Here is a 27,643-nt window from a genome sequence, read left to right on the forward strand (position 1 = left end):
GCCAAATCTAGCCTACATTGGGAAAGCTGGGACGTCCTTACTCGTAGTAAGAAAGAGGGAGGCTTGGGGTTTCGAGACCTTATTCACTTTAACAAGGCAATGTTAGGTAAAATCGCATGGCGGCTGCACTCAGCTTCTTCCAACTTATGGGCAACTTTATTTAAAAGTTTATACTTTTCTTGGACATCCTTTTGGGAGGCAGGCAAGGGTAGCCTCCCTTCGTGGGGTTGGCAAAGCATCCTTGCAGGTCGGGACCAAATAGCCCCATAAGTCCATTGGCAAGTCGGTAATGGCCATCATATCCGTATCTATTATGATCGATGGTTACCTTCGGGTCTCATTCAGGGGCAGCCGCACTCAGGAAACCCTTCCTTGGTTATAGCTGCAGCCCTTATAACTTCATCGGTGCAGTGGGATACTACCCTAATTTCATCTATATTCCCTCTTGAAACCGTAGCTGAGATCCTTGCCATTCCCCTAAATCCACTACTGCCCGAAGATAAAATAATTTGGACGCTACATCACACGGGCCTCTATATAGTTAAGTCCTCCTACTAGCGGTCATATCTGGCCTCCCCGTGTCAACCATCGACTGCACCATCTTCCTCCTATCATCGACCCCCCACTTTATGGTCTACTCTTTGGAAACTACCTATCCCCCCAAAAATCAAGCAATTTCTATGGCGAGTTTCCCAGGATGCTTTGCCTACTACTGTGACCTTAATGAAGAGGAAAATCTTACCAAATTCTTCTTGTGCCATATGCCGTCAAGCTCCTGAAACCCTCGAGCATCTTCTGCTCCTATGTCCCTGGATAAAAAAAGGTTTGGCAGGATCAGCAACTTAATCTAAAAATTATCCCACGAACAGTCACAAGAATTGAAGACTGGCTTTCACAGGTGTTGTCTAGCCGCTCTCAATCACCTCGTCCTTCTAACGCTCTCATTGCCCACACCCTTTGGCAAATTTGGAAGGCACGGAACCACTTAATCTTCCGACAGTAGCCTCCCAATCAATGGCATGTTCTTCAAGTAGCAAATGCGAATAATCTCAGCTTCTTGCGATGGAATCCTCAAGCTACTCGGGTCAATGACAGACAAAGTAATCCAACGAATAATGGACAGAGGTGTGTTGATTTACTTGTTTCGTGGAATCCCCCTCCATCGGGAACAAGGAAATTGAATGTGGACTGATCACTCATTCCAGGCAAGAAAACTGGCGCCATGGCTGGCCTCCTACGAGATTCACAAGGCCATTGTTTGGATGGATTCACCCTAACAGTAGCTGCTTCAGATCCAGAGCAAATTGAGACTATTGCCTGCTGCAAGGCCCTTCGTCTTTACGTTGACCACAAACTTCGTGATCCCATTGTTGTAGAATCTGATAGTGGTAATGTGGTTGCTGCTCTTCGACATCTTCAACAATCGCCTTCCTCCTTCGATGACGCCCTCTCTCTTCAGACCTCGTGCACGTCGTCTCCTCTTCTATAGGAATGCATTCTTCTATTGGATCGGGTTATGGCCTCAGTATCTTTTGGCCAATGCCTACGAACTGCAAACTAGGCCGCACACTGGTTGGGCCAGGCCCAGCGGCACGGCGTTCTACCTTGTAACTGGCTTTTGTACCTACCTCCTCTACTTAAGGTCCTCCTATGCTCGGAGGCCCACTCCTCTTGCAACTTGACTTAATGTTTGTTTCTAATAAAATGTGTCTTTCATAAAAAATTAAAAATAAAAGCTATACAAGTATTCTCTGCACTTGGTTAATCTCCTTAGCATCCAGATGACCATCAACACGACCAGACAGAAGAAAATGTAGAGACTCCAACACAAAATTGTGAAGCCATTTTCGAACCGCGGAATGTCTCCATTTGACTGTGCAATATGCAATGTGACGCTTACAAGCATGAAGAGAAGAGCCCGTGATGTAGCACGGATTTCCTTTCGGCACAAGGGGCACTTGAACACTTGGCTTCTGATATGGCAAACTATGAATGAACAGCGATGAGACTTTCAATTGGGAGACGTAGCTACACACTAGCATTTAACATCTCATATTGCTGTTGTGAAGTACTCTGTGTAGATGGAAAGCTTCGCCCCTTGATCTCCATCCAACGACCTTCTCCAAGAAACAAGAAGTCAATTACCTCAGTAACCTCATCCAACCTGGATGATGATATATACATCATGCAAAAAGGATATAAAAAAAACCACATAATATTATAAAAAATGTCACGAAGAAAAAGACTTGCAATTGTATATGAATCGATATCACACAGATATAAAACCACCCGAAGACCCCGGTGTCATAATTCGGACTCGACATGATACAACTATCATTTGGGATGCTAATTCATCCTCACAGCTTCAATCACATTGTGCCAAGCCAGTAGGTCCATATATAGCCATCTCAATCAATAGATATCTTTAATCTTAAGCGCTAATCACAATCAGCTCTAAAAATATATAACAAGACAATCTATTTCACATGAAAACTCTATGAGACAATATTTCAGTATAATCACTCTTCATGAATAGAGTGTTCAATAGACTATTCACATGTATTCTAGTAACTTATAGATTCACCATTAACACAACTTACTAGCATATTGGAACAGAGCGCAAGGCCTTCGCAGAAATTTTTAATTGAATTTCATTCAAAAATGTCAATTCTTAGTTCAATAACAATCATAATCTACAATCAAATGCAACAGAACAATCAATTAAACTGGTCAAGATATAGTAACATTCACTTACATTAAACAAAGCCATAAAATGAGTATTAATTAACAACTAGTATAGAGGAACTGTATTCACGTTCATATTTTCAAAGGATGAATCCCCTGCACAACTCCTTTATTAAGGACATGACTTGAGTAGACATGATTCTAACATGACATGACAAAGAAATGAATTCACTGTTTTAGGAGCATGTTCAAGTTGTCCTGGTGTTTGGTCCAAGCACGACCATCAACCAGAAGCATAAAACCAAAAAACGATGATCAGTGCGGGGTTATCAAAGATGCGTGCAAGATCGGTGGGATTTAATCAGCATGGTTATTGAAGATGCGTACAAGATCGGTGGGATTTAATCAACATTTTTGACTCATGAAAACTCTAAAATCGAATTCAAGATAAATCCAATACAAACGCGAGGGAGAAAGCTCTAACCTCCAGCGTGCGCCAAAGATTGAGGTCGAGCTTCGCAATTGGGAGATTCAGATCAAGGATCGAGCATCGCAAAGAGCTTCGCGGTTAGGACATTCAGATCAAGGGATCGAGCTTTGTAGAAAGCATCACGATAGGGAGATTCAGGTTTAGATTTGCGGCGAGGGCAAGCGAAGAGAGAGAAATAAAAAGTTATTTCTTTCGATAAAAAAAATAAAAAAGTTGTTTCATAACTAAAAATATAAAATTACGAACCAAACGAATTTTTACTTTAGAAATTATGTTACTAAATGAATTTTTATTCCAAAAGTACTTCTAATGCAAAAATTTAACTTCAGAAATGTTACTATACAATCTCTAAATGACTAAAAAGATAGTTAAAATTTAGTGTCAACCTTCTCGCCCGAAAAAGGAAACAAAAATGAAAAAGGAAAAAGAGATCAAGCGCAACCCATTTGCGTTTCAAGATTTCCTCTTCTTTCTCTCTCTCCTTTTTTTTTGTTTTTGGCATATCGTTTCAGGACTTCACTGCTTAGTTCTTTTTTCCTTTTTTGTTTTTTTTTGGGTCAGATGGCATGAACGAAGCTTGACCTCACCTTGGCCATCCGCGAGCTGTTCAAAGGTATCGACTTTCATGAGCACTCTCGCCGTCGCCGTCGCCGTCGCCGACCAGTGTCGATTCTTCAAATTTGCTTGTGCCGCTTTGTTTGCTTTTCCCAGTGTTCGGCCGCCGATGCAATCAAGAATTGCAGGGTCGAAGTTCATCTTTTCCTCTGGAATCGTAACTTGAGCCGAACTGGCGCGCCGTTTGAGTTATCTTTCAGCTGTTATCTTAACGAAGTCAAGTACGAATGCCTCCTTTTTAGTAGTCTGATGAGACCAATTAGCTCGCTTTACTTTGAGTACAACTTCGTGAACGAGACGTGAGTGCACCCAAAATCCGTTCTTTCATCTGTCCAGCGATTTGCAATGACTAAACATTACTGAAAAGGAGGGAAATTTCTTGTTTTTCTGAAGTAGGAGGAGATGGCTTGTAGGCGCAGTTTGTCCACCACCGGAACCTTAATTGCCAGAAGGCTCCGCCTGTCATTCTTTCACATTCACCGTGACAACCGTGATGAAGCAATTTGTTGTTCTCCTGAAAGGGTTTGTTCGTCTCAATCCACTTTAATCAACTCATTGCCCCGAGCTTCTTCTGGGTCAAGGAATCTTCTCGGCCCTCAATCAAAGGCGAGACGGGGTTTGTTGTTCATGCTGCCTCCTGGGATCAGCTCCTCTCTGTGTAGATTTATGTCCAATGCAAGCGGAGATGAAGGCTCGTTTAAGATTGATGATTTTGTTAGGGAAGTAACCACCGAGAAGGTGATGGATGTGGTCACTCCCCAATCTTCTGTTATGAGTGAGGTGGCACTTGCTGCGGCAGACTCTTCTTACCCTGTTGCCGCAATTGAGTACTTGATTGGTGCAGCACATTCATTTACCGGCTTGAATTGGTATGGCATCTTGAGCTGTCATGACAATATTGCTTTCTCATTGTTTGATGCCTAGTGTGGTGCTTTGCTGCTGATCAATGACTGATTGACTCAAGTGTTATCTAAGGTAGACCATGCACGGGAGTTTATGAGACATGCAGTTTCATGTGCTTTGCTTAAGTAATTAGCATAAGACATGTTCTAATTTGGTGTGTAAATGGATCAAAGAAGTGAATGTTGATGCATGATAGGCAAAAGCCCGTTTAAGTTACCACCTACCTATCAGGAAAATGAAAATGTTGCCTCAAGAATATCTTCTAACTTTTTTCCCTTGAATCAGGTGGGCATCTATAGCCTTGACAACTGTATTAATCAGAGGAGCAACAGTTCCACTTCAAATAAATCAAATGCGTTCTACTGCAAAACTCAGTGTAATCTTCTAGCCTCATTGTGTTAGGCATTTGACATATTTAAGTAATTCAGGTATTCCATCCAGGTCTAATAGCCAATAGAAAGATAATTATAATTCTTGTTATGAATTTTTTGGCTTCAAAATCGATTAGTGACTACTTGTATTGGAGTACCCTTGCCAATGAAGCCATTATTCCTACCATTTTAGATTAGCAGCTTTTTTTGTTGTTTTACTAGACCACATGATGCTTCAATTTACTTGATGTCAGAAGATGCAGTACAAGGATCATGTGCCTCTCCATAATTGTTTTTGCCATCTCATGTCATGGTGCATCATACTTAACTTACTGTTGGACGATTCTTGCAACCTAAAGATGTTGCATTGTAAGACCTAAAGATATTGAAATATGACTTCAATGTGGAATAGTTGAATTAACATTGTGCGAATTTCATCAAATCAACTTTTATGTAATTTTAATGTGGAAAACGTGAACCGTACAATCTCTATGCGATGCAATTGGATATTAACATACAGAAAGAGTGGAACATGAAGGTTTAAGCCTTCAAACTTATAACAATTAGGGCAGGACTCTACTTGGACTGAATCATGACATGCAAAGTTAGTAGAAAATTTCATATTTAGCTCTTCTTTAATTTTCCTATGTTCAACATGTCAAACTTTCTAGTCGATGATATAATTTCCAGTCTAGTATATAAGGGGCATGATTGCTTGCTTCTGAAAGTGATAAAAAAGGAGGATCTTCTCTTTGCTGAACCAAGCACAAGGAATTCTGGCTTTTAAGAAGTCATGGGAAGCCTAAAAAAATTTCCAATAGCAGGTTGATTGTTGCGCCATTCCTTGACTGGCTTAAGAATGTGATAACCACCTTGAATAAATAAAAGAAGAAAGAGAAGAGAAGTAGAAAAACGGATAGGACTGATTTTAGAGGTTCTTACTACCATTACTTCATCCACTCCTGTCAATTTCTTCTAGTGTTCAAGGGATAATCGTTATCTGCTTCTCTATGAGCATTTGAGTTGGATAGTTTGGTAGGTCTGTACTTCTGTTTCTAGATGTTCTCAACTTACATTTGGCTTTAGCATCTTGAGCTTCTCGATGGCCCATCTATTTGTATGAATGATGGGTAATCAGTGTTATGCAGTTAATGAGACCGCACGTGGAAGAGTTGAATCGAACAGTGAGAGAGACGGTAAGTTGTTGTCTATATTGGAGTTTATTATACTATTTTGGTAGAAATTGGGGCATCAGAAGCTATCCTGGTAAATGATTGTGAATTCGTGCTTGATGCTTATCGGGAAATGGTCTGCTATGCTGTTGACTGCTAGTCACTGAGATGCTCCAACAATAGCAATTGCTTGATTGTGCTTGATTATATTCGCTGGCACAAAGACAATCTCTTCAAGTAAAAATGCCTTTCTAATCTATAATTTCTAATCCACCATTTTGAGTAGCAGAACTCTCTCATTGAGCACATCTTCCAATGTCTGGTTGTCTTAATAATTAACTTTGAAGACTCATTACTTTTTGGTGCGTGATAATATTTAATATTCTATGAGTGAATGACCTTGGTCACCTTACGCCTGTATTTTGGCTCAGGCAAATGCTCCTGATGCTGCGTCCAAGTACCTGCAAAGATTCACGTCATTATTCAAAGAGTAAGTGTTTCCTATTTCTGTTGAGACAATATGTAAGTCAATTTATCTTCCTCTAGTAAATTTTGGGTTTTGATGATAAAAGGTGTGGAATTCATTTGGGTGTCATATAAGTAATACATACATTAGTTAAAACGGTAGTTGAACAGAGTAGACAAGCACAAGCTTTTGATTCTCATTGTCATCACTTGCAAAAGCGAAGTTGAGCGATCGAACTTTGTTATGGCTTTAATTTGAGGCATTATGAAGCTGATTGCTATGGGCACGAGAAAGAGATGAGGACACAAGCAGTGAAAAATAACTAAGTCAATTAGCCCCAGGAAAGAGCATGAGCTCAGTCTTTTATGTACTAAATAAGCTGAGGGACAAAGAGGTGGAACTTAGAGAGAGAGAGAGAGTGTGTGGTGCTGATGAATTTATCTATAACTTCTGGTTCTAAGGGTATTTGCTGGTATGTCCTCACAAAAGGCTTTTTTCTGTCATGAATTTGCATTAGAATTTTTGGATTGTGACCTTGGTCTCTGCAGATATGGAGTCAGTCCATTCACTCCTCTGAAAGGAATCCTGATTCGAGGTCCCATCTTCATTAGTTTTTTGTTTGCTGTAAGATTCAAGCCTCAGTCCATGCCGTATGTGCAAGATATTAGATTTGCAATTGACATTTACAAGGCTCCTGCACTGACTTGATCTATGTAGATAAGAAACATGGCGGAAAAAATTCCGTCTTTTCAAACTGGTGGAAATCTCTGGTTTGTCAATCTGGCCACTCCAGATAGCCTTTACATCCTACCAATCCTGACAGCTCTGACCTTCTGGATTGCTGTGGAGGTTAGCATTTCAATGTTGTTTAATTAAGTTCTGTAAAGCTAAGGATCTTGGATCATATTATGACGAGGTAGTATAAAGTCTTTAGCATTATGGCTATTCACTTAGCTTGTAGGTTTATCCAATGTGCGTTGACTCCACGTCTCAGCTAGCACCTGGAATTTCACTTGACGATTATTCTTTCATTCGTTCTTTTGCTTGCATGCATAGATGTCCGTCTGATAGACTGACTGAACTGAGATTTTCTTTTATCAGTTCCATTTGGAAGAAGGACTCGAGGGAACTGCTGTGGCTGGTAACCTCAAAAATTTCTTTAGGATCCTCACTGTTCTCTCAGTTCCAGTTATGATGTGTTTCCCAAAGGTATTATTCCTAAGACTGAGTTTTCATGGTTCTTCCCATATATCACTAGTCTTTTGTTCATCTGAATGCAAATCTGAGACAGATCAAGCATATAGCAGCTGAGTTGGTGGTAACCGTTTATTTTTTTATTTTTTTTTATTTTTTTTTTTATTTTTTTTTTTTTTTTTTTTTTGGGGGGGGGGGGGTGGGTGGTGGGGTTTAATCAAGTAAGGGGTTCACGATGCAAGGGAAGACTTCATGTTTAGCTTCAATACTAGGGATACGATGACCTATATGGCTTGAATAATGAATACCTACTTGCCATGGAGTGTCGAATTATGGTCTGCATCTATCACATGAATCATGATTCTCTTTCTGATAGTTCTGACTGGTAGCTTGTATTTCGAGCTGCTCGTTCTTACTGATCAATATATTGATAGTCAATTTTCCTTTCTTCTGGTCACAGATTTTGACTTTATTGATAAATTCTCCTTTTCCTAACTCAATTGCAGGCGATGTTTGGCTATTGGCTTACCTCCAATCTTTTCTCCCTCGCATTTGGGTTAGGTCAGTCTTTCTGACTGTAGCATACACTTTTATACCCTCACCCTAAAAAAGAAGAGACATGAGAATGCAAGAGGTCCAACGGTACTTCACTTTCAGAATTGCCTTTAGAGAATAAGTTGCAAACTTGGTGAAAATATTCATATGTAGGTGCTGCTTTCCAAAGCCTCTGGGAATACAGTTGATATGTTTCTTTCATGTTCCCTAAAAAAGAAGAGACATGAGAATGCAAGAGGTCCAACGGTACTTCACTTTCAGAATTGCCTTTAGAGAATAAGTTGCAAACTTGGTGAAAATATTCATATGTAGGTGCTGCTTTCCAAAGCCTCTGGGAATACAGTTGATATGTTTCTTTCATGTTCCCTATCCTTGTGAAATTAGTCACCAGTTATTCTTGAAATGCTGCGATCAGAACGTTATGTTGGATGCAAGGTAGGGAGCCTTTAGGACAAGTAAATGTGATGGGATTGTCTTCTGGCTTCGCATATGGATTACTGTTCCTGTTCCACTATTGTGCTAAGCTTCTACACGGTGAAGGGCTCGAATCATGTTTGGCGAGTGTTGACCTTCTGATTGCAGTAAATTGGCATTGATCATGCCATAACCACAAAAGTGATGGTGGATATTCATCTAAACATTATTGAATATGCTGACTGAAAAGATATAACACGTTAGACAAGATTGGTCACCTTGCAGCGCTTTAGTACGCACTTCGGTCTTGAGGACAGGAGTTGTCCAATTATGGGATCTCATTCTTTGTTGCAATGACATTGTGTCTATCTCCACCAATTGCAGTGGTAAAACAGCCAGGAGTCAAGAAATTCCTGAAAGTTCCTGAGGCACCGGTTTCACCTGTGTCTGCATCGCAGCAATTCTCTCAAGCCCCTAGCTCAAGAGAAAAAGATGATGGCAATGAAACAAAACTAAGATAGATGAGAGTGAAAGCATTTATTTGCTATGGTGTAACTTTGTCCTTTAGCCCTTTACTGAACGACAGGAGCTCTAATTTTGTTGTAGTCCCCACCCCAAGCCAATTTGTTTTCTGACAAATTTTTAGTGAGGAAAAAGGAAATTGTTAAATAATTTGAGTTTGCTTTGTAGTGTGTACCGTCAACTGAGTCAAGTAAAGTTGTTGCGACTCTTATCTGGAACAATGATGAGCCATTTTGACCCGAGTATTATTGGAAAAAAGATTTTGGAAGGAGAACTTGATAAGAAATACCCTTGGTCATTTATGTGATTTGGTTCGAGCTGTTCTTCTATGTCAATGTGGATTACCTTCAAATAGTCTAAAGTTCATTCTCTATGCGTGTAGAGAAATCTATTGAACTTTTCGCAATCTCTACGGAGCTTATAATCATTCATTTATGAGGTTAATTAATTGAACTTGGGATCAATCTTCTCTTAGATTAGGGAAAAGTGTAAAAAAAAAAAAAGTTCTAAACCTATTACATTGGTGTCAATTCAGTATTAAATTTTTTGCATTGGTGTCAATTTAGTCCTAAACATTTTGCATCGATGCCAATTAAGCCCTAAAACTTTTTGCATCCATGTCAATTAAGTCAATCCGGCTAATTTTAGCCGAAAATCGCTGATGTGGACGTCGGTGGTCTCACGTGACACGACTGGCGTTGACATAGATATTTTTTTAACATTTTAAAATATTTTTAATATTAAAGTTTTTTAATACTATTTATTAAAATTTTGATTATTTTTTTTCTTTTTTTTTTGCATTTCTTTTTTTTTTAATTGGGGGCATGCCCCAATCGTGGGTCGACAACCCTCACAGGCTGCTGGGCTCGGGTTCTTTGAGGGCCAAAAAAGAAGGAAAAAAGAAAAAACCAAAAAAATTATTAAAACAATATCCACGTCGAGCACGACAGTGCTATGTAGAATGATCAACGTCCATGCCAGCTATTTCTGTCCAAAATTGGCCGGATTAGCTCAATTGGCACGAATGTAAAAGGTTTGAATCTCAATTAGCACAAATGCAAAAAGTTTGGGATTGAATTGGCATCAATACAATAGGTTTAAGACTGAATTGGTACAAATGCAATATGATTTTTTATTTTTTTTTACACTTTTCCCCCTAGATTCTTGTGACCCGAGCACGAGTGAGCTAAGAAGCAAAGTCGAAAGCTTTATGTTACGAAAATATTGCTTCAGCAGAATCTTGCACTCCTGAGGTGTATACTTTATTGAGCTACCATTGTTTCAGATGTCATAAGCGCAGAAAGTGCGTGCATTATTCTTTTTGGGGGATAAAAGAAACATCATCTTCATTAAATTGAGACGCACTTTGCTTGGAGATGGTACAATGGGTTCTTGTCTGTTTAAATTGCTGCCTTCGGATTCTTCAATAACTTGTCCTCTCTAATGCTCCCAATTGTGTGATATGCTTGATAAGGTGGTGAACCCGATCATTTCACTGCCTTGTAACATCATGTTGATATTTGAATGGAAGTCAGAGAACATTATGGATACTTCCACAGCAAAGACTCTATAGGGAGGAGACTACTGCGCTCCACTGTTGGTACGATGAGTCTGCGATGATTCGGTATGCGACTCGGTTAAGCTTCTTCGACATGACAAAAGAGAACTCAGCTAAACATCGCGGTAACAGAGGGGCGTGCAAGAAAATTCCTCTTTTTCCGCGGCAGAGGTATGGCGTTTTGCAGCAGAGTCTGAATCACTTACCGAGATCAAGATACTACATCATATTGCTAAGTTATCTATGCGCATATCATATCTGAGTAGAAACGTCTCCAACTATGCCATAATGGAGCAAATGAGTTGAAAGAATCTTTAGTAACAGCCATCGGCTGTGAAATCAGGTTCAGCTGGCTTTTGAGGCATGAGTGGAGGTAACCTCTGCGGCGTCTTTCGGCTACCATTTTTCCTTATATTCCCCAATGCTTTGGCTGCGAATCTCGATGCATATAAAGTAGAAGCAAGGCTCGGCGAAGCGCCTCCATCCTTTGCTAAAGCATTGTGTAATCTGTCTTCTGCTTCTCGCAAGGCCCTATCCTGTTTCCTCTTGCAGTGTCGGTGCCAAGCGGCTTGTATAAAGCAAGCTGCCCATGTTCTCCATTGCTGCGAGTAGAACCTGAATGCAAATATATCCGAAGAATAAGACCAAACGCTTTCTCCTTTATATAATTACGTATGTACCATATGATGGAAAGGAAAGTTCCGTGAGCTTTGCCTGAAAGAATGTTGGAGCTGCTTGCTGTGAAGTCGCCGGAATTGAGAGGCCACAATCTTCAGGTCATAGGCGGTGAGCGCAAAGGCTTCTACCTCCGTGATAGCTTCTACTGTTCTCGTCGAGGTGGGAAGATTGGAGGAGGAATTTGGATCCAAGGCCCAAGTAAGCAACTCCTCTCCACAGAAATCACCTGGCTCTAAATACACTGAGTTGAAGAATCCTGTTCTTCCACCATTTGTGGTCATGGTCACCAACCTGCCTCGTATGATGAAGAGCATCTCATCGACCGGGTCCCCCTCGCGCACGATGGAGCTCTTCTCTGTGTACAGGACTGGCTTGAGGCGATCGCACATTGCGTCCAGCAATTGTTCATCCATTTTCTCAAACAAGGGCACCTGAAAGAAACCACAAGTCAGGCAATGCATCTGAAACTTTTGATCAATATTTCATGTTCAGTATCAAAGAGGTCCATTTGTGTCAGCAGACGAAGAGAAAGTCGAAACGATACTCACTCGCATTAGAAGGTCCAGGCAAAGATGACGCTTTATGTCTCTACGGAGATCTTTCGGGAGGTTCCTGATCAAAGATTCTTCCTCGACACCTCTCGTCTCTTGCCATTTGTACTGTTCGTACCGCCTAATTCGGTCCTTCAAACCCTGAGGAAGCATACGGTGCGACATCCATCGCTCTGCATCTCGCCTCTTCACTCTCATCTCCTCTACTCTGACTGTAGTGGACTGCAGATATTTCTGTGACAGCAACATGGTTTTTCTGGGAACTTTAGCTCAACACACACAAACTAAGGTTCTCAAGTTCATTTCCTGCTTAAGTTCTCGTTCTTATGTATTGAGTTCTCGAATTCAATCATATTGCAGAAGTGGGCTCTAGAATCATTGCAGTAGAGGGCAATAACTGAACCGGAGCAGGATCGTAGAATACCTGCATATTGCCGATGAGCAATGAAAACAAGACCAAGCCAGCGATAGCTATGCTGACAGCAAAGACAATCTCCCCCTCATAGGTGCTTGTTTTCAGGTTTTGACCCAAAGAGCTGCACAAACAGTGGCTTTAGAAGCTAATCCTCTTAACCAAGAAGGAAAGCCGCAGTGAAGTTAAACGTACCTAAGATTGCGCAATCCCCACCAAAAGCAGTAGGATAACTTCTTTGGAAAGTCTTTCGACTCCACCACGCCGGACTGGAGGGCATCGATGAATATGCCAAAGTTGAACACTGTCGAATTTGTAATGTCATCTGGTTCAACCAGAGGACAAGCATCATCAATAAACGTATTATTCTGTTGATTAACTGGTTTGCAGTATAAAGATGAAGAGTCCCAGCCATGTCTTCGGCACTGCCGGTTCCAGCAACTGACTTTTCGATCGATCGAGAATAGGTACCAAAAAGCTCCAAATACCTGGTAATTCAACAAATGACACGACAGTTCCAGCACAAGTTGCACTGGTTGAATAAAAAAAAAGTTTCAGAAAAACTAAAGACAAAAACTTGAAATAGAAACTTACGTGACTGGCTAACATGTAAAGCAGAAGATTGTAGGCAGCCCCAGCCCAGGCTGTTTCATGAAGTATACCAGATGTTCTCGTCACTTCCTTGCGCAGTGGATAGATCCTGATAATTCTGGGCACATACTGGATATAAACGATGAACTTCAGCGACTCCTTTGTCATTAAAGCAACTGGCCCGTGGAGTTTGGGGATGATACCGAATACTACGACCTGCCGATCGAATAGAGGGGCTGTAAAGTGAAGGACTAATAACAACTTCAAGAATGCTCCAAACAAAGTTTCACTAGAGAAATTAAATGGAATCAGAGTATGGTTTTATACCTGCGGGATCGGGAGAATCGCTAGGACATCAAGGAAGAAGTACGATGACAAGTATCTCCGTGATACAGCTGATGGATCATCGATTAACTCCCCTCTTCCAAACACTCTCGAAGAAGGGGCTATGAACCCGGTACGGAATTGGAGGATTATGTGGAAAATGTAAAACGCATCGATTACAGTTCGAAGGATGGATGCAATGATCTCCATTCTTTTGTCTGAATCAAGGCACTTTTTAGCGTCAATCACAGGGATGTAGAAGAACAGCGGGTCCAAAGCCAGTGCGAAAACACACGAGATCAAGAATATCCTGTTCCACTTTTGAAGAAATGGCCCTTGCGGATCAAGAATTTTTTTCTCTAGGTGATGCTTTTTAGCTTTAGCCGTTCTATCGGATACAAGCGAGGAGCTCGATGGCATTCTCAAGCTTTTGATCTTGTCGCAAGAACTCTCGTATCCTCTCTGAACTCCATCCAAAAGTTTGTTCGCAATGGTTCTAAATTTGGTTGGTTGATCCCCATGTGTAGCGGCATATTGCTGCTCCGAGTTCGAGGATGTGTCTGACTTGCAATCGTCGAACCTGACCAAATGATATACACAACAAGGAGATGAAATCAACTTCTGGTGGAGCTTGTTAGAATCTGAAACAACAAAGGCATCTAAACCGCTAGCAGGTTGGTAACTGTAACATCACAAAGTGTAAGTGCAGACAACTAACCATCCGTGAGTATGTTTCTTTACAATAGCAACCCAAAGAACAACAAGCAACTCAGAATCATAGATAGTTCTCGTGATTGTTCACCTTTCATGAGCACAAGTTTTATGTTCTGACAGAACTCGCAGAGAACGACAAGAGTGAAATGCAAGCAAGCGACAAAGACAAGAGTATAATGTTGGGATTATAAAATCACCACTCAGCAGATCATCCGCAGTTCGACTAACCTCACGAACTTGGCTTTCCCGAAACTCATGTTCTTCCAATGAGACAGTGCGCAGTCTCTCCTCAAACTCGAAGAATTCTGTTAACAACTATCGGTCGTCGAAGACTAATAAGCCCTGCAGTCAATATTACCACATGAGTCTCTCTGAAGTCTGATTATTGAATAACTAAAACCTCCACGTACAAGCAAACCATAAAGACTAAAATAAGCAAAATTCACCAATTTAGTATAGTTCATCTGAAGCACACGTGAAACGATTATCGTTAGCGTGCTTCGAACGTTGTAAAGAGCTTTTAAAGACAATTTTGTTTAGCCTCACAGACAGAGAGACCCAGCTACACAAACTCTGGAGAATATGGAGGGAATCCATCCTGTGACATGACTTCACCAAAATCCAAACCGGTGATGTGATGAACAGGTTCAAACACAAGGCCGGGAAGACAACAAAAAAAAGCATGGCCTTTCAATTCTTGTCTGTGAAGAAGAAGGACCAAACAAAAACCCACCTTCCTTCCCAGTTTCAAAGACTCTGGCGACACCTACCACTCTCTGTTCCTTCTTATGAGCTTTCTGCTTCCATCAATGGCGGGAAAACAGAAGGCTGGAGATAGGGAAGAAAAGCGCGACTGCAGGCCTACATGAAACCGCGGAGAATTGTCCGCTCATGCATGTGGGTGAAAAGTCTTTGAGTATGAATCCTCGGCTCCGCTCTATCGGAAGACGAGTCCGAAACCATGAAATTCAGCAGAGTCTACCCATGACCATAAGAAGCGAGAAAAACGAAAAGGAGGAAGCTTTATGCAAAGAGAGAAAGTTCATGGAGCAGAGACTTCAAAATGGCAGCTTCAGGAGAAAGTTCGTGGAAGTCATTGAGTGCGTCTTTGCGTTTAAAAAAAACAGAGATGTTTTAATTATCGGCCCCCATTGATGACGACTCGATACAGCGACCACGAAAGGAGCGTGAAGAAAAGTCGCCCCTTGGGAATTCGTTGCCGTGAACCCGTTTTGTGACCCAAGAAATGGATCAAAGCTCTCGGGGAAATTTACACAAAATGACTTGGTCAAATCGTAATGTTTGATTTTTCTCGAATGACCCCAGTAATTTAATTTAGCGCGATTCTACAGCAATCCATCGGCTCTCGAGAGAGCCGGGAAAAAAATCGGGGGATCGAAGTATTTCTATTAAGCTACCGAATAGGTCATATGATGAAATCTTGAGTGGATCGAAGCATTCGAATTCTAGTAAAGTAAGCTTTGATCTATCACTCGGATACTATCCGTGGCAATTTTGGAGCTCTATATGACCCTAGAAAGGAATGGATGGAGACTCCACTTGCATTGCATGGTTGTTCTACTATGAGTATCTTTTATCAGAGGATTTACTAATCGATGGCGAAAGGGGAATAGGAAAATGTCGCGGTCCTAGAGTTGCGTGTTGTTTAATGCATGAAGCAGCAATTTAATACCATCTTAATGCCGCGAGGTCCATAACTTGCCAGGAGTGTATTGAGACTTGAGAGAGAGAGAGAGAGAGAGAGAGAGAGAGAGAGAGTGGGACGTTTGTCGCCATTGACTTCAGTCAACTCTTTCTCTCTCTCTCTCTCTTTTAAAAAAGGATCATTAGCCATAGAATATTGCTTGCGTAGTTAGTAGCCAAAAGTTAGGACGACGTGTCGGAAAATATCCACGGAAAATTGGAAACCACTCGTGTAGGATCCATTCTCGTGTGGGCGAGTATAGCGTCGGATTTTTACGGAACCGTACTTTTTTCGTACTCAGGTCGAGAAAAAAAAATATCAAAAAAATCTGGACCAGAGCTCATCGCATGCACATTTATCAATTCGATCATAAAACCTTCAATTGTGACAATTTAATCATAAATATTTTGAAGATTTGTCAATATAGTCCATCCGGCTGATTTTGGCCGGAAATCGCCGAAGTCCACTCTGGTCATCCTACGTGACATAACCGACACCGAGGTGGACGATCTTAATTATATTATAATAACTTTTTTTTCGAATTCTTTTCGTTATTTAAACTTTTCTTTGTTATTTTTATTATTTTTTCTCCTTTTTATTTCCTTTCGTTTTGGCTCTCGTCTAGATCCGGCGAGGCCGTGATGGCCCCGGGTGATGGCAACCTCGCCCCGGTGGCCTTCGACGGCCGACGGCCAAAACAAAAGGACAAAAAACTAATAAAAAGAAACTGTAAAAATTATCTATGCCAGCACATGTATGACGGTCGGCATCTATGTCAACAATTTTCATCCATAATTGGACGGAATGACTTGATTGGCGAACCGTGAAAGTGTCTAGGATTTAATTGGTATGGCTAGATTATGCGGGTAGGTTTAGAACTGGGGTAATTTTTCCCGACTCGATCCGTACAGAATCTAAACAAATTCAAAGACGAAAGAGATCATTGTTTCCAATTTGGATTAGTTAGCAAATTGCAATCGAATGAAACGTTACCGATCGAATTCAAGATGAGGGCCTGCCGATGAGTTGGTGGTTGACTCCTTGAGCGTGACTCTAATGTCAACCCAGTGGGAGCCAAGCAGAACATTTCAAAACAAAAAACAAAAAACATTGGCAGGCGAAGTCAATTGAATATGATCTTTCCTGTTCCTATAAATATCGAGAAAATCCATGGGGCCCTGTGCAAGACTCTATTAAACCAAGTCGCGCGGGGGGAATGCACATTCTTAAATTTGACGAAGTCAAAGAAAGGATGCTGGACTTTCTCGCAGGTCACCAGCCACCGATGCTCCACGGAAAGTCTCCCACGTCTTTCATTTTCCCTTGTCTTCTGGTAATTTAATTAGGAGCCAAATCCTAAATTATGTGAGAATTGCTAATGGAGTATAAAGCAGAGCATTGTCTATGGCAAAGTTCACTCGCTTCATGTGAAGTTAGATGACCTTGTAATCTTGCCGAGTTCCTTCTGGCGTTGCTCTTGCAGTAAGTTGAAATCGAGTTTAGCCAAGGCGAGCAAGACCTTGTCATGTGAAGGCTCTTCTTGGTAAAGTGAAATATAATGCCTTGCCTCGAGTCTTGGTAAACCCTTGTGAAGCGGCTGCTTTAGGGCATGACTCGCTTGTTTTCGCAAGATTAGTGCTCGCTTTCGTTGCAACGATCGATTCAAGGCTAGTTATGGCGAAAGGAAGTGCTTCTTCCAAAATAGCGTCGCCATGGCAACTTAAATGGCAAGCGTCATATAAGCCCAGCAATCCGTGCACATCTGTAGCGAGCGATTCCTTGAAGTTGCCTTCACTGTCCTTGAATTTGTTAAAGACCTCTGTTCAACCAACCAACATGGGAAAAAAGACATAAATCAATCAGAAATTAGGAAGATGATACACCTAGTTAATGTTCTATATTTTCTTTCACTAGTTTATCCTGAAATTCGAATGAGTCAATAGTTAATTTTGCGGCATTAATTTTCTGAAGAAGCAATTCTTAATGGTTTTCTTGTCGGATGGTTCATTAAGTTCAAGACTTACCTGATGAAATATTGTGTGACCTTGTTGTCGCAGTAGTCGAAACATAAGAGCAACCACAGGAAGGTCATCTCCCCTGAAATCTCCACGATCAAGTTTAGAACAACTTTTGTGGATTTGTTCCAATTGCTCATCTATTTCTCGTTCGAAATGGTAGTCAATTCCCAAGCGTTGGATTTGATCAATCAAGTGAAGCATTTGTGAAGACTTATTATCCGCGGCATCAGTCACCATCTTCCTCACCTCTCCCTTCAATTCCTCGACTTAGTCTTAACTTATTTTGTTTCACGTGATTGCTTGTTCTATCTTGATTTCACATTGCTACTATCTTTTCAAACCGGTCACAATATTACGAGTCTTTGAGTTTCACGTGGGATCGACATGAATCCTGTAACTTTGAGATCTATTTATAAAAAAAAAAATCACCAAAAAATTGAAAATTGAAAATGGATTGTTTGTTAATTCTGGAGGGGGAAAGTGAATGGCTTAGAAAGTAAAAACTTAAAATACAGGCTCTTAAATACAAGTCTCAAAGGCGCTCTTGTTTTCAGTTCTGTACTAATTACAGGTTCTCAAATAAAAAGAGAATTTTCAGCCAACACTTCCTTCCCTCGATCTAGAATCAGAAATCATGGTAACCACTTTTCCGAAACATGAAAAGCAAAAAGTTTCTACTTCCAAAATAATCCAAGTTAACTGATTTTTTCGATAGTAATTACATTAGTGATTTTGAAAGATAATTTTCTTGCTTTCGAAAGCTAAAAAAAAAAAAAATCACATGGGTTCATTTATTTCGCAAAACTTAAATGATTTGAAAAATGTTATCATGATTGCTCGTGTCGCTTAAAATAATTAGTCAATAAAAAAATATTCTTTTTATCGATTTCAGGATAATATTTTTTAAATTAGTCATTTTTCGATAATGAATTTATTTTATTGAATAATTATTTCAAGCAATAAAAAAGATCAATTTCAGGATAATATTTTAAAAATATTTTATTTTTGGTGAAATAAACGAAACTTAATTCTTAAAATGGGAAAAAAAAAAAAAATCGTAAGCTGACATGCTTCTTTCATGCTGAAAGTAGAAGGCCCAAGCCCTTCTCAATACGAATCTGTTCAAATGCCGAAAGAGAATTAGCGCGCCAAGCCCACTACCCATCCGATTAAACCGAAAAACGGTGCGTAGAATTCGCCTCCTCATTTCATGTCCTTAAGGCTTAAACCCTGGCAGTCTCATCTCTCTCAGTTACACTCCTTATCCTTAAACCCTAAAAATCGCCATATCCGTCCTCCCTTCAAGCTTCCTCCTTTATCCTCATTCGTCGCGATCTGCATGACGCCGGCGAGGCTCCTCACCCACCTCCGTCTCCTCCAGCCTTCTCTTCCTCTCCACTCATCCATGAAGCTCTCTCGGTCCCTCCACTCTTCTCGGTCCGTACCCGTTCCTTTCCGAGCCTTCGCTTTCAGGCCCAGGCACGCCGGCTTGTTAGCCTTCCGAGCCAACAGCCAACTGGATGTGCGGGGGCTCTCGTCCCGGTCTTCTTCCGGTTCGCGGGCATCTCCGAAGAGTTTAATCGACGATGAGGCCGAGCTCAGCGACTGGGTCAGCGGCCTGGGGAAAGACGACTCAGTTGGGGAGGTGAGTTCTAGTAGAGTGCGGGGAAGGAGCTATGCGGATGAGGTTTCATTCGGGGTGAAGCGGCAGAGGTATGGCGACTCGGACGATGTTGTCGGGTCGGGCCGGAGGAAGGGTCGGAGGGATGCAGAGGGGCTTGATTCAAGGGATTCTAGGAGAAGAAATGTGAATGAGTTGGGGGACGGTGAGGAGTTCTCGTCCCCACGTCGGAGGTTTGATGATAGGTCTAACAGCAGAAGCGCGAGACCTTCGACATGGAAGAGGGGCGGCAGAGATTCTGATTCACTACTTGTGCGGAACAGTAGAGGAAATGCAAATTCCATGCGAAGAAATGCGGGTCCGTTGGATAAATCTGAGGATGAGGAGGATGATGTGGAGGAGAGGAAGAGGTCCATGGGGAGGTTTGACGATTTGACTAGTGAGGAGGATAGCGAAGTCGACGACAAAGATGACGATGAAGATGAGTTTTTGAAGAAGAGTGCGAATTCGTTGTTTGGCGAGGAAAAGCAAGCTGTTGTAGAGAATTCAAAGAGAATCTTGCAGCAGAGTTCTGATTCTTACTTGAGTGAAACTAGGTACACTTCTTCATGTCCTCGTACTTCCGTATTAATTTGGCTGCTAGAGTTGATAGAAGGAATAGTTTCTAGTGCCAATTGATCGTCCATTATCGCCAGGGAAAAGAACTTTGGGCACCTAGCAAGAACTTCTAAATGTTCCCTCAACTTTCATTTTGGCTGAGGCATTTTCTTCTGTAGTCACTGTTGTGGAACTTTCTTTTGTGGTTTGAAAAGGCAGGGATAATGAGCTCTGCTTGCCAAGTGACGAGGGGAAATCCTTCTTATACTAGCTTAAGCTTTTTAGAACAGTTGACAGTAGTCTCACAAGATATTGCATGATATCAGAGCAGGAGGTCTTGAGTTTAATTCTTTTCAGGCCCTTATTTGCCTCCTCAATTAAATATGTCCACGCTTAGTACTAGGTGAAAGACCAAACTAAGCATGAGGTAGAGTGTCAGAATATTAAATATTAAATTACGCCTTCATCTAACGGCTTAAGCTTTTAGAACAATCGGCAATGGTCATACAAAATATTACAATTTCTGCAGCACAAATCCAAGTTCTTTACAATTCCAATATGTTAAAACTGAATCCACTTGTATGCGCGCTTCAATTATGCCTTGGCATATTTCTTCGGTACTCATCTTTGTCTTATATAGCTCCTTGTGAAAGATTTCTCTGATTAGATACCATGAGTTCAGCATCGGTGAGAAGAGTATATCCAGCTCTTGCTCCTTTACCCGTAAAGTATGAATATACTTGGATGGGACTCCGAAAAAAGTCTGGTACTTGCGGTTCATATGTCTGCGGATTTGAACTTGGTAAATGTCTCACTTGAGTTCACATTTCTGCAGATTTGACCAATGTTCAATCTCTCCCTTGTCCTTGAAAGCAATTAAGGATGCTGGCTATGAGAAGATGACTGTGGTCCAAGAGGCCACGCTTCCCGTTATACTCAAAGGTATGGTCCTAACCTAACAATTTCTTAGTGTAAGGCATATTAAGATATTGTTACTCAGATACGTCAAGTTTCTTGCTGAAATTTAGTCGAGTCTATAACGATAGTCTTGGTGAGTTTAGTTGATTTTGAAGGCGGTGGAGCTTTTTCTTAGAGTTGTGGCACTATCTAAAAGAGATTGTGGAGGTTTGAGTTGACTATCTTTTTCAAGAAATGCTACTGATAATGCACTGCAATACGAGCCAAGCACTTGGTCTGAGTTAGGAAAGGCCATATGTTGCTGTCCACCTTGTCATGGTTGCTATACTGATGTGAATAATTCCGTCACCATGGCTCCGATGATATAGTGTCATCGTCCATCGCTATTCGTGTTGAGCTCGTTCATCTGGCTTCATTTCTTCCTGGAGCCCAGATGTGCAGACGAAAGTCATTTCTAGATTCTTATCACTCAGCGTTTGCCTATTGTTCTCAATGATTCGTGTGCTAGTCCTGAAAGTGGACTCTGATGTTACCAGATTATGACAGTGGGTTGAGCATGTCACGAGCCACCATCCAAAGATTAGGAAAACCTAAAACTGACCATTCCTGGCCCATGGGCCTATCCGGCCTAGTTTCACCCAGGCAAGCGGCATGAACCCTTTTTCCTACAAGGCCCTTCCTGGGCCCGATTAGGCACAGCAGGGCCCATTGGCTATTCCTAGTCTGTGGAGTAAAATCACACATTTCAAGAAGAGGCTATGACTTTCTCTTTTTATCCTACAGAAATAGGATTTTCCCTTTTTTTTTTAAATATTTACTTTGAGAATTTGTATCTGAGCTTGTGTTCCTATGCTTGGTTGACCATTGCTAATTTGACTTGAGTTCGTAGGTTGATTTTACCTTGTCTCCCCCTCACCCCTTTTTCCATTTTGTGTTTTTTTTTTTCTTTTCAATGCTTGAAGCTATAATTTTCTATTGCCCATTTTCCCCACAGGTAAGGATGTTCTTGCCAAGGCTAAGACAGGCACCGGAAAAACTGTTGCGTTTCTTGTAAGATACTTCAATTGTGCGACATTTTACCTCCTAACCGGGGGCACATTGTTTTTGGCGTCCATGCTTCCCCGAGGATCATGCTTCAGTTTCTACAGAGAGACATGCATTTACATTCTTTCTGTTAATGAGAAGAGAGTTACTTGCTACTTGCTAGTCTCAGGGAGTTCTTTTGTCAGAATTCCCTGTTTTGAGTGTGTGAGGAGAAAATAGTCAGGTTTTTCAATTTCATGCTCTTTCTTATACCTTGCAGAAAAAAGTAAAAGTTTTACCTTTACTCTAAATGTGTGCTGCCGCTTGTTTTAGAAGATTGGATGTCTAATGGATTGCTTGTCCATCTTAGTGTGTTGTGTAACTTTAATCCAGATAGGTATTTAGAGTAGCAAAAACATGAGTCTGTAAGTTGTGATTTATGAACTGGTATTACTTGGCTTTGGAATATGCAACAGTTTCTCTAATAATTTGAAGTTATTTTCAGCTTCCATCGATTGAAGTTGTCATTAAATCACCGGCTCCTGCGCGTGATCAAAAGAGACCACCAATTCTTGTTCTGGTTATCTGTCCGACTAGGGAGCTTGCAGTCCAAGCAGCTGCAGAAGCCAATGCCCTTTTGAAGTATCATCCTTCTATGGGTGTTCAAGTTGTTATAGGAGGGACACGACTTGCTCTAGAACAGAAGCGCATGCAAGCAAATCCTTGCCAGGTTAGTTTCTTTGAGGAAATATGAAAGTGTTTCATTGTCCCTAGTGCGATCTGATATCATTTTCTGTAGTTAGAAAATTTAAACAGTCTGGAGGTAATTGCCATGTAAGAGGCCGAGAACTGCTGGTGAAATTTTCGGAGGACTTGTCCTAAAGAAGAAAATTTGGAAAATCACTTTAGAAGTCGTTTGATGCAATGGAGGATTGGATAAACCAATATCAATCACACTATTCACATCACATAATTTTGCACATGCATCAAAGTGCAAGAACAGGGAATCAGTCAATTTTGACATAATTGTTCAAGGGGCAAAGCTTATCTTACAAAGAAACATAATGGACGGATAATCTGCCAACCCTAGCAGATCGTAGAGAAGCTATAAAATTTAAACTGGGAAATAACATAATTTCTAGAAAGTTCTAGACATATCATCTAAAATTAGCTAAGATATGATCTAAAGCTCTAGAGATAAGAAAAGTAGTCACATTCCAATCTTGGAGGTTATGCAGTCTCACGTCCCATCGAAAAGCTTGACTTCGGCAAACTGTGTTAACTGCACCATCATCATCCCCTGTTTAGACGACAATTGTCATCGAATTTTAAAGGTTGGAAGAATGTTGTAAGTCTACTTAATGCGGGTAATACTTGACTTCGTAGTCGGAAGTTAACTATTTTGGCATCGGTTAGAAGAGAACTTCTTTTGATGAGTGTTGTTTTCTCTACTTTTTTGGGAATGGATCTAAGACTTTTGGATTCATTTTCTTCTACTTCGGGGGTTCTTGAAAAGACTCTCAGGGACTTTAATCATATGATTTAGCTACTGGTCTAGATTAATGGACCAACAAGCTTGTTATGTTATTTCTGTATACACTCTCTCGAGAAGATTTCAATCATAGAATACAGCAAGAAGTTGCTGTCCTCCATCCTTGTAAGTTGACTTGATTTTATCTCTGAAAATGTGAAATTACCTCTGTGGTGTGCCTTCTTGCTAGTGCTGTATAGCTGCCACTGATGACTAAATTTCACTAATTATTCAAAGGTTTTCTCCACACAATGCAGATACTTGTGGCTACACCTGGAAGGCTCAAAGATCATATTGAAAACACTGCAGGATTTGCAACCAGGCTGATGGGCGTGAAAGTTCTTGTACTCGATGAGGCTGATCGTCTGTTAGACATGGGATTTCGCAAAGATATTGAGAAAATAATTGATGCTATCCCAAAGCAGCGGCAGACTCTTCTTTTTTCTGCGACTGTTCCAGCAGAGGTTTACTTCTTTATTCCGAGCTTCTGTTGATTTGTCTTGGAAATATTTTCAAAGTCCTAATAGGTACCTTTTGTTTCTCAGGTTCGACAAATGTGCCACATTGCTTTGAAACGAGATCATGAATTCATTAGCACTGTACAAGAGGGAAGCGAGGAGACACACTCGCAGGTAGTTTCTCTTAATATCTTGAATAATTATCTACAGTTTTCAATTTTTGTCTAACAAGCTTGGTCTCTTAGAATTCTTGATTGGCTGGAAATCTCAGGTCAGACAGATGCATCTAGTGGCTCCTTTAGACAAGCACTTTTCCTTGCTCTATGCTCTTCTAAAAGAGCATGTTGCAGATGATGTCAATTATAAGGTACAGACTTACTCCAGCATTTTCTACTCCATAGATGAAATTTATGCACTGTAGGACAAATATAAGGTTGTTTTTTCGGAAGCACAAAGGCAATTTGCTCCAGCTGAGTGTTATCTATTTTTCATTATTATAGATATTTTTAAATAAACTTGTTTCAATTTTTCGTTAATGGGTGATTACTGCAATTGGTTCTTCAGGTTATTGTGTTCTGCACGACCGCAATGGTGACCAAACTTGTTGCTGATGTCCTTGGTGAGCTGAAATTGAATGTCAGAGAGATTCATTCAAGAAAGTCGCAGTCTTATAGAACAAAGGTTTCTGATGAGTTTCGGAAGTCAAAGGGTCTTATTCTTGTAACTTCAGATGTGTCTGCACGTGGAGTTGATTATCCTGATGTCACCCTTGTCTTACAGGTATCATAATGCCAATTCCTACCTATGCATAGTAAATTACAGTTCTCTTTTCTATAGGTGGCAATATTGAAGCTAGATTGAGCACTATATATTGCTGCAATCTCTCTATCTCACTGGGAAGTTCTATGGTGTTCCTCCCATATTCATCTGTAACTGCTAAGAACCTTATTCTGCATTCATCTGTTAACTGTTATGAACCTTCTTTTCCTTCATTTTTTTTTTTTAATTATTTGATTTAATTTTAATGAAAGTTACTGTCTGTTCTTTCTTAAAAGAGGGTTCTGGACTTCTCATATTGTTTTTTTTGAGCTTGTCGGAAATTTAAAAGCAAAAGTTGGGTGGCTCAGCATGCAGAAGTAATGATTGGATTACTTTGCCTATGGCAGGTGGGATTGCCTGCTGACAGACAACAATACATACATAGACTTGGTAGGACAGGACGGAAGGGCAAAGAAGGGCAGGGTATCTTGTTACTAGCTCCATGGGAGGAATTCTTTCTGTCAACCGTAAAGGATTTACCATTCACGAAGGCCCCAGTGCCTTCAGTAGATCCTGATACAAAGAAAATGGTGAGCTTAGATGAGCCCTCTCTTTATTTACTCTCTCTGTGTAGATCCATCTTTTCATGTCATCGTAGTCTTCTTCTTAGACTTAAGCACAGTAATAGATTTGTAGCCAGATAAAAAAATCATGTTATCTTGTAAGCATATTTAGATTCTTAGGCTAGGGGATGGAGGAATGGAAAAATGCTGACTACAATTATTATGAACAGGTCGAAAGGGCTCTGTCTCATGTGGAGATGAAAAACAAAGAAGCAGCGTATCAGGCTTGGCTTGGCTACTATAATTCGAACAAGAAAATTGGTAGCGACAAGCTCAGGCTTGTGGAGCTGGCGAACGAGTTCAGCCGGAGCATGGGGCTTGATAACCCTCCTGCCATTCCTAAACTCATCCTGGGCAAGATGGGCCTCAGGAATGTGCCCGGCCTTCGATCTAGATAGATTCTTGATTTACATTTGTGCAGCCACATTGATACAACAGACTATCAAGTGCTTTCATAGAAGATGAATGCTGGGGCTGGACTTTCTTCATTGATCTACATGTAACCAGATCATGAAGTGGATGTATTTGTTTTAGTCCCATGGCTTGGAGTTTCAGATGTACTTATGCCCCATTTATTGGAACCAGGTGAACCGGATACACAAAGTGCATAGCGTCCTTCACTTGTTTATAGCTGAATATCTAGACATGTTTGAAAGAACCTAGCGCTTCCAAAACATTTAGTACCTGTTAGATCAATTCACATCGACGTATAGATCGAGTCTGTGATCGGCTTCCTCAATTGCAAAGCCTGGTAAGTGCACTGGGTGTAAGCTGATAATGAACTCCAAGGCAAGTTATTTCATTGTTAAGGGACTCGAGTCTTCATTCAACAAAATAATTTGCTCGGTTGTTGTTGTCGTAGGAGTGTCAACGGGTTGGTTTGGATCGAGCTTTCATCTGAGCTGAACATGTTTGTTGTGTGGTTAGTGCAAACTGAACCTTGTGATACCTGAACCGAAAATATAGCAAGGTGTAAAACAGTCTGATGTGTGTAAAACAGTCGATGGCAGCCTTCCGGTTGCTGGAATTCGAGTTCTCGCTGCCGATGTCAATCTCCGGGTGGCTGGAGTTTGGCTTCTTCTCGCATCTAATGACACGGAGCTTCAAGCTGTCCGACTTTATTGTGGACGACATGCTCTGGATGGTCATCACGGTGCTGGAGTCCCTTGCCCTGGCCGCTACGCGCTGCTTCTTCTTCGTCTTCTACGGGTGCGCTCTCGGATTATCTCCCTCCCTCGTCCGCGAGATTTTTTTTTGTTTGCCATGCGTTTGTGTTTACTTTTGTAGTTGTGAACTGAAATTTCCAATATGTTCACTTGTGAATTAAAATTTGAGGGAGAATTTCTTCATCTACTGTCGAATTGGCTTGAATGATGACTTAGGATTGTGCGACCCTTTGAGTTCGTGGTTTGGTTAGCAGTGTCGCTTAGAGGGCTTCACATTCTCCGTGGACGAGAATGTGTTTCGGTTCGGTTGGATACCCGAATGTAGCCGAACCAAAGCTATTATGATGCTAATTCTTTCATCTATTATCCGAGTCGAATGAGAAGTATGCAATGAGTTGCTTTAGCACCGCAGCACTTGGTATTCTTCTCACGGCTAGATCCAATCTCCTAGTCCTTGCAGATAGGAAAAAGAATTTCACGTTCCCTTTCGGAAGCAGATGATTATTCCTCGCCTTCTCACATGAAAATATCGTAACTTTTTGGGTCGGGTCGGGTCGGGTCGAGTCTGTCACACATCAAAACTGATGATGCCCTTTACTAGTGTTGGATATCTCATTGACATGCATGCATAGTCCCAAACCATGAGGGGATGGGGGTGGTCCAGCAAAGGTGGTTTGACGTCCGCAAGCACTTCCCAATCCCATCACCCTTTTGCCAACTTTTGGGGAAAACTCCCTCTTTTTAAATCCAATTTTCGGCATCTAATAAAAAATATTAACGAGGCTTATCCACCCTATACAGAGGAACCTCATCTTGCTTTGAACGAGTCCGACTTTACCGGAAAAAAGATGAAAGCAAAAGAAAGGCAAAATCCCCAATGACTCGTTTGTCAAATTTCCATTTATGGGGTTGAGCACAGAATAATTGGTGTGATATCTATTTTGGGTTTTTGCCTGATGAGCAGTAGCGTGTAAGGATTCCTATCAACACCTACGGAGTCTAGTCATCG

General features: G+C 41.0%; 3 protein-coding genes across 11 annotated transcripts; 2 read left to right on the forward strand and 1 right to left on the reverse strand.

Moving 5' to 3' along the window:
• Positions 1-3,738: 3,738 nt before the first annotated feature.
• LOC115753566 (mitochondrial inner membrane protein OXA1-like) lies at positions 3,739-9,658 on the forward strand. Of its 6 annotated transcripts, none has more exons than XM_030692225.2 (11): positions 3,739-3,788; positions 3,919-3,973; positions 4,169-4,659; positions 4,979-5,069; positions 6,213-6,260; positions 6,668-6,726; positions 7,251-7,326; positions 7,420-7,551; positions 7,804-7,911; positions 8,403-8,457; positions 9,250-9,658. In XM_030692225.2, the coding sequence occupies exons 3-11, from the start codon at positions 4,193-4,195 to the stop codon at positions 9,384-9,386; spliced, it is 1,173 nt and encodes a 390-aa protein (XP_030548085.1). In that variant the 5' UTR covers positions 3,739-3,788; positions 3,919-3,973; positions 4,169-4,192; the 3' UTR covers positions 9,387-9,658. The 6 variants fall into 6 exon arrangements, with proteins under 6 accessions (XP_030548085.1, XP_030548084.1, XP_048132688.1 ...); XM_048276730.1 differs by having other exon boundaries at positions 3,772-3,788; positions 3,919-4,011; positions 4,187-4,659; XM_030692224.2 differs by having other exon boundaries at positions 3,887-4,659.
• A 1,426-nt stretch (positions 9,659-11,084) lies between these two features.
• LOC115753561 (cyclic nucleotide-gated ion channel 1) lies at positions 11,085-15,300 on the reverse strand. Of its 3 annotated transcripts, XM_048276705.1 has the most exons (10): positions 14,949-15,300; positions 14,444-14,557; positions 14,020-14,081; positions 13,505-13,953; positions 13,181-13,393; positions 12,782-13,074; positions 12,599-12,710; positions 12,172-12,408; positions 11,660-12,054; positions 11,085-11,560 (listed from the first exon to the last, which is right to left on the reverse strand). In XM_048276705.1, exons 2-10 carry the CDS (start codon positions 14,470-14,472, stop codon positions 11,260-11,262), a joined length of 2,091 nt encoding a protein of 696 aa, XP_048132662.1. In that variant the 5' UTR covers positions 14,473-14,557; positions 14,949-15,300; the 3' UTR covers positions 11,085-11,259. The 3 variants fall into 3 exon arrangements, with proteins under 3 accessions (XP_048132662.1, XP_030548077.1, XP_030548075.1); XM_030692217.2 differs by having other exon boundaries at positions 13,505-14,081; XM_030692215.2 differs by having other exon boundaries at positions 13,505-14,081; positions 14,444-14,615.
• Positions 15,301-19,147: 3,847 nt separating this feature from the next.
• Positions 19,148-26,027, forward strand: LOC115753563 (DEAD-box ATP-dependent RNA helicase 31-like). 2 transcript variants are annotated; one of them, XM_030692219.2, is made up of 10 exons: positions 19,148-20,155; positions 20,992-21,098; positions 22,069-22,124; positions 22,603-22,827; positions 23,886-24,092; positions 24,174-24,260; positions 24,358-24,453; positions 24,651-24,866; positions 25,253-25,435; positions 25,639-26,027. In XM_030692219.2, exons 1-10 carry the CDS (start codon positions 19,149-19,151, stop codon positions 25,864-25,866), a joined length of 2,412 nt encoding a protein of 803 aa, XP_030548079.2. In that variant the 5' UTR covers position 19,148; the 3' UTR covers positions 25,867-26,027. The 2 variants fall into 2 exon arrangements, with proteins under 2 accessions (XP_030548079.2, XP_048132658.1); XM_048276701.1 differs by lacking the exon at positions 22,069-22,124 and having other exon boundaries at positions 22,637-22,827.
• The last annotated feature ends 1,616 nt before the right edge of the window (positions 26,028-27,643 follow it).

This window comes from Rhodamnia argentea, chromosome 3 (genome assembly GCF_020921035.1).
Source record: "Rhodamnia argentea isolate NSW1041297 chromosome 3, ASM2092103v1, whole genome shotgun sequence".
In the NCBI taxonomy this organism is placed as follows: Eukaryota; Viridiplantae; Streptophyta; class Magnoliopsida; order Myrtales; family Myrtaceae; genus Rhodamnia; species Rhodamnia argentea.

Bases quoted from the DNA above. Each gene is read 5' to 3' on its own strand.
- LOC115753566 (XM_030692224.2), top strand. From the start codon at position 4,193: ATGGCTTGTAGGCGCAGTTTGTCCACCACCGGAACCTTAATTGCCAGA. The intron at 6,727-7,250 runs GTAAGTGTTTCC...TGGTCTCTGCAG, and splicing joins TTCACGTCATTATTCAAAGA to ATATGGAGTCAGTCCATTCA. The intron at 7,552-7,803 runs GTTAGCATTTCA...TTCTTTTATCAG, and splicing joins CCTTCTGGATTGCTGTGGAG to TTCCATTTGGAAGAAGGACT.
- LOC115753563 (XM_030692219.2), top strand. From the start codon at position 19,149: ATGTCCTTAAGGCTTAAACCCTGGCAGTCTCATCTCTCTCAGTTACAC. The intron at 22,125-22,602 runs GTAAGATACTTC...AGTTATTTTCAG, and splicing joins GAAAAACTGTTGCGTTTCTT to CTTCCATCGATTGAAGTTGT. The intron at 24,261-24,357 runs GTAGTTTCTCTT...TGGAAATCTCAG, and splicing joins GCGAGGAGACACACTCGCAG to GTCAGACAGATGCATCTAGT.
- LOC115753561 (XM_030692217.2), bottom strand. From the start codon at position 14,472: ATGAGTTTCGGGAAAGCCAAGTTCGTGAG. The intron at 13,394-13,504 runs GTATAAAACCAT...TTCGATCGGCAG, and splicing joins CGATTCTCCCGATCCCGCAG to GTCGTAGTATTCGGTATCAT. The intron at 12,055-12,171 runs GTGAGTATCGTT...GGTTTCTTTCAG, and splicing joins GCCTGGACCTTCTAATGCGA to GTGCCCTTGTTTGAGAAAAT.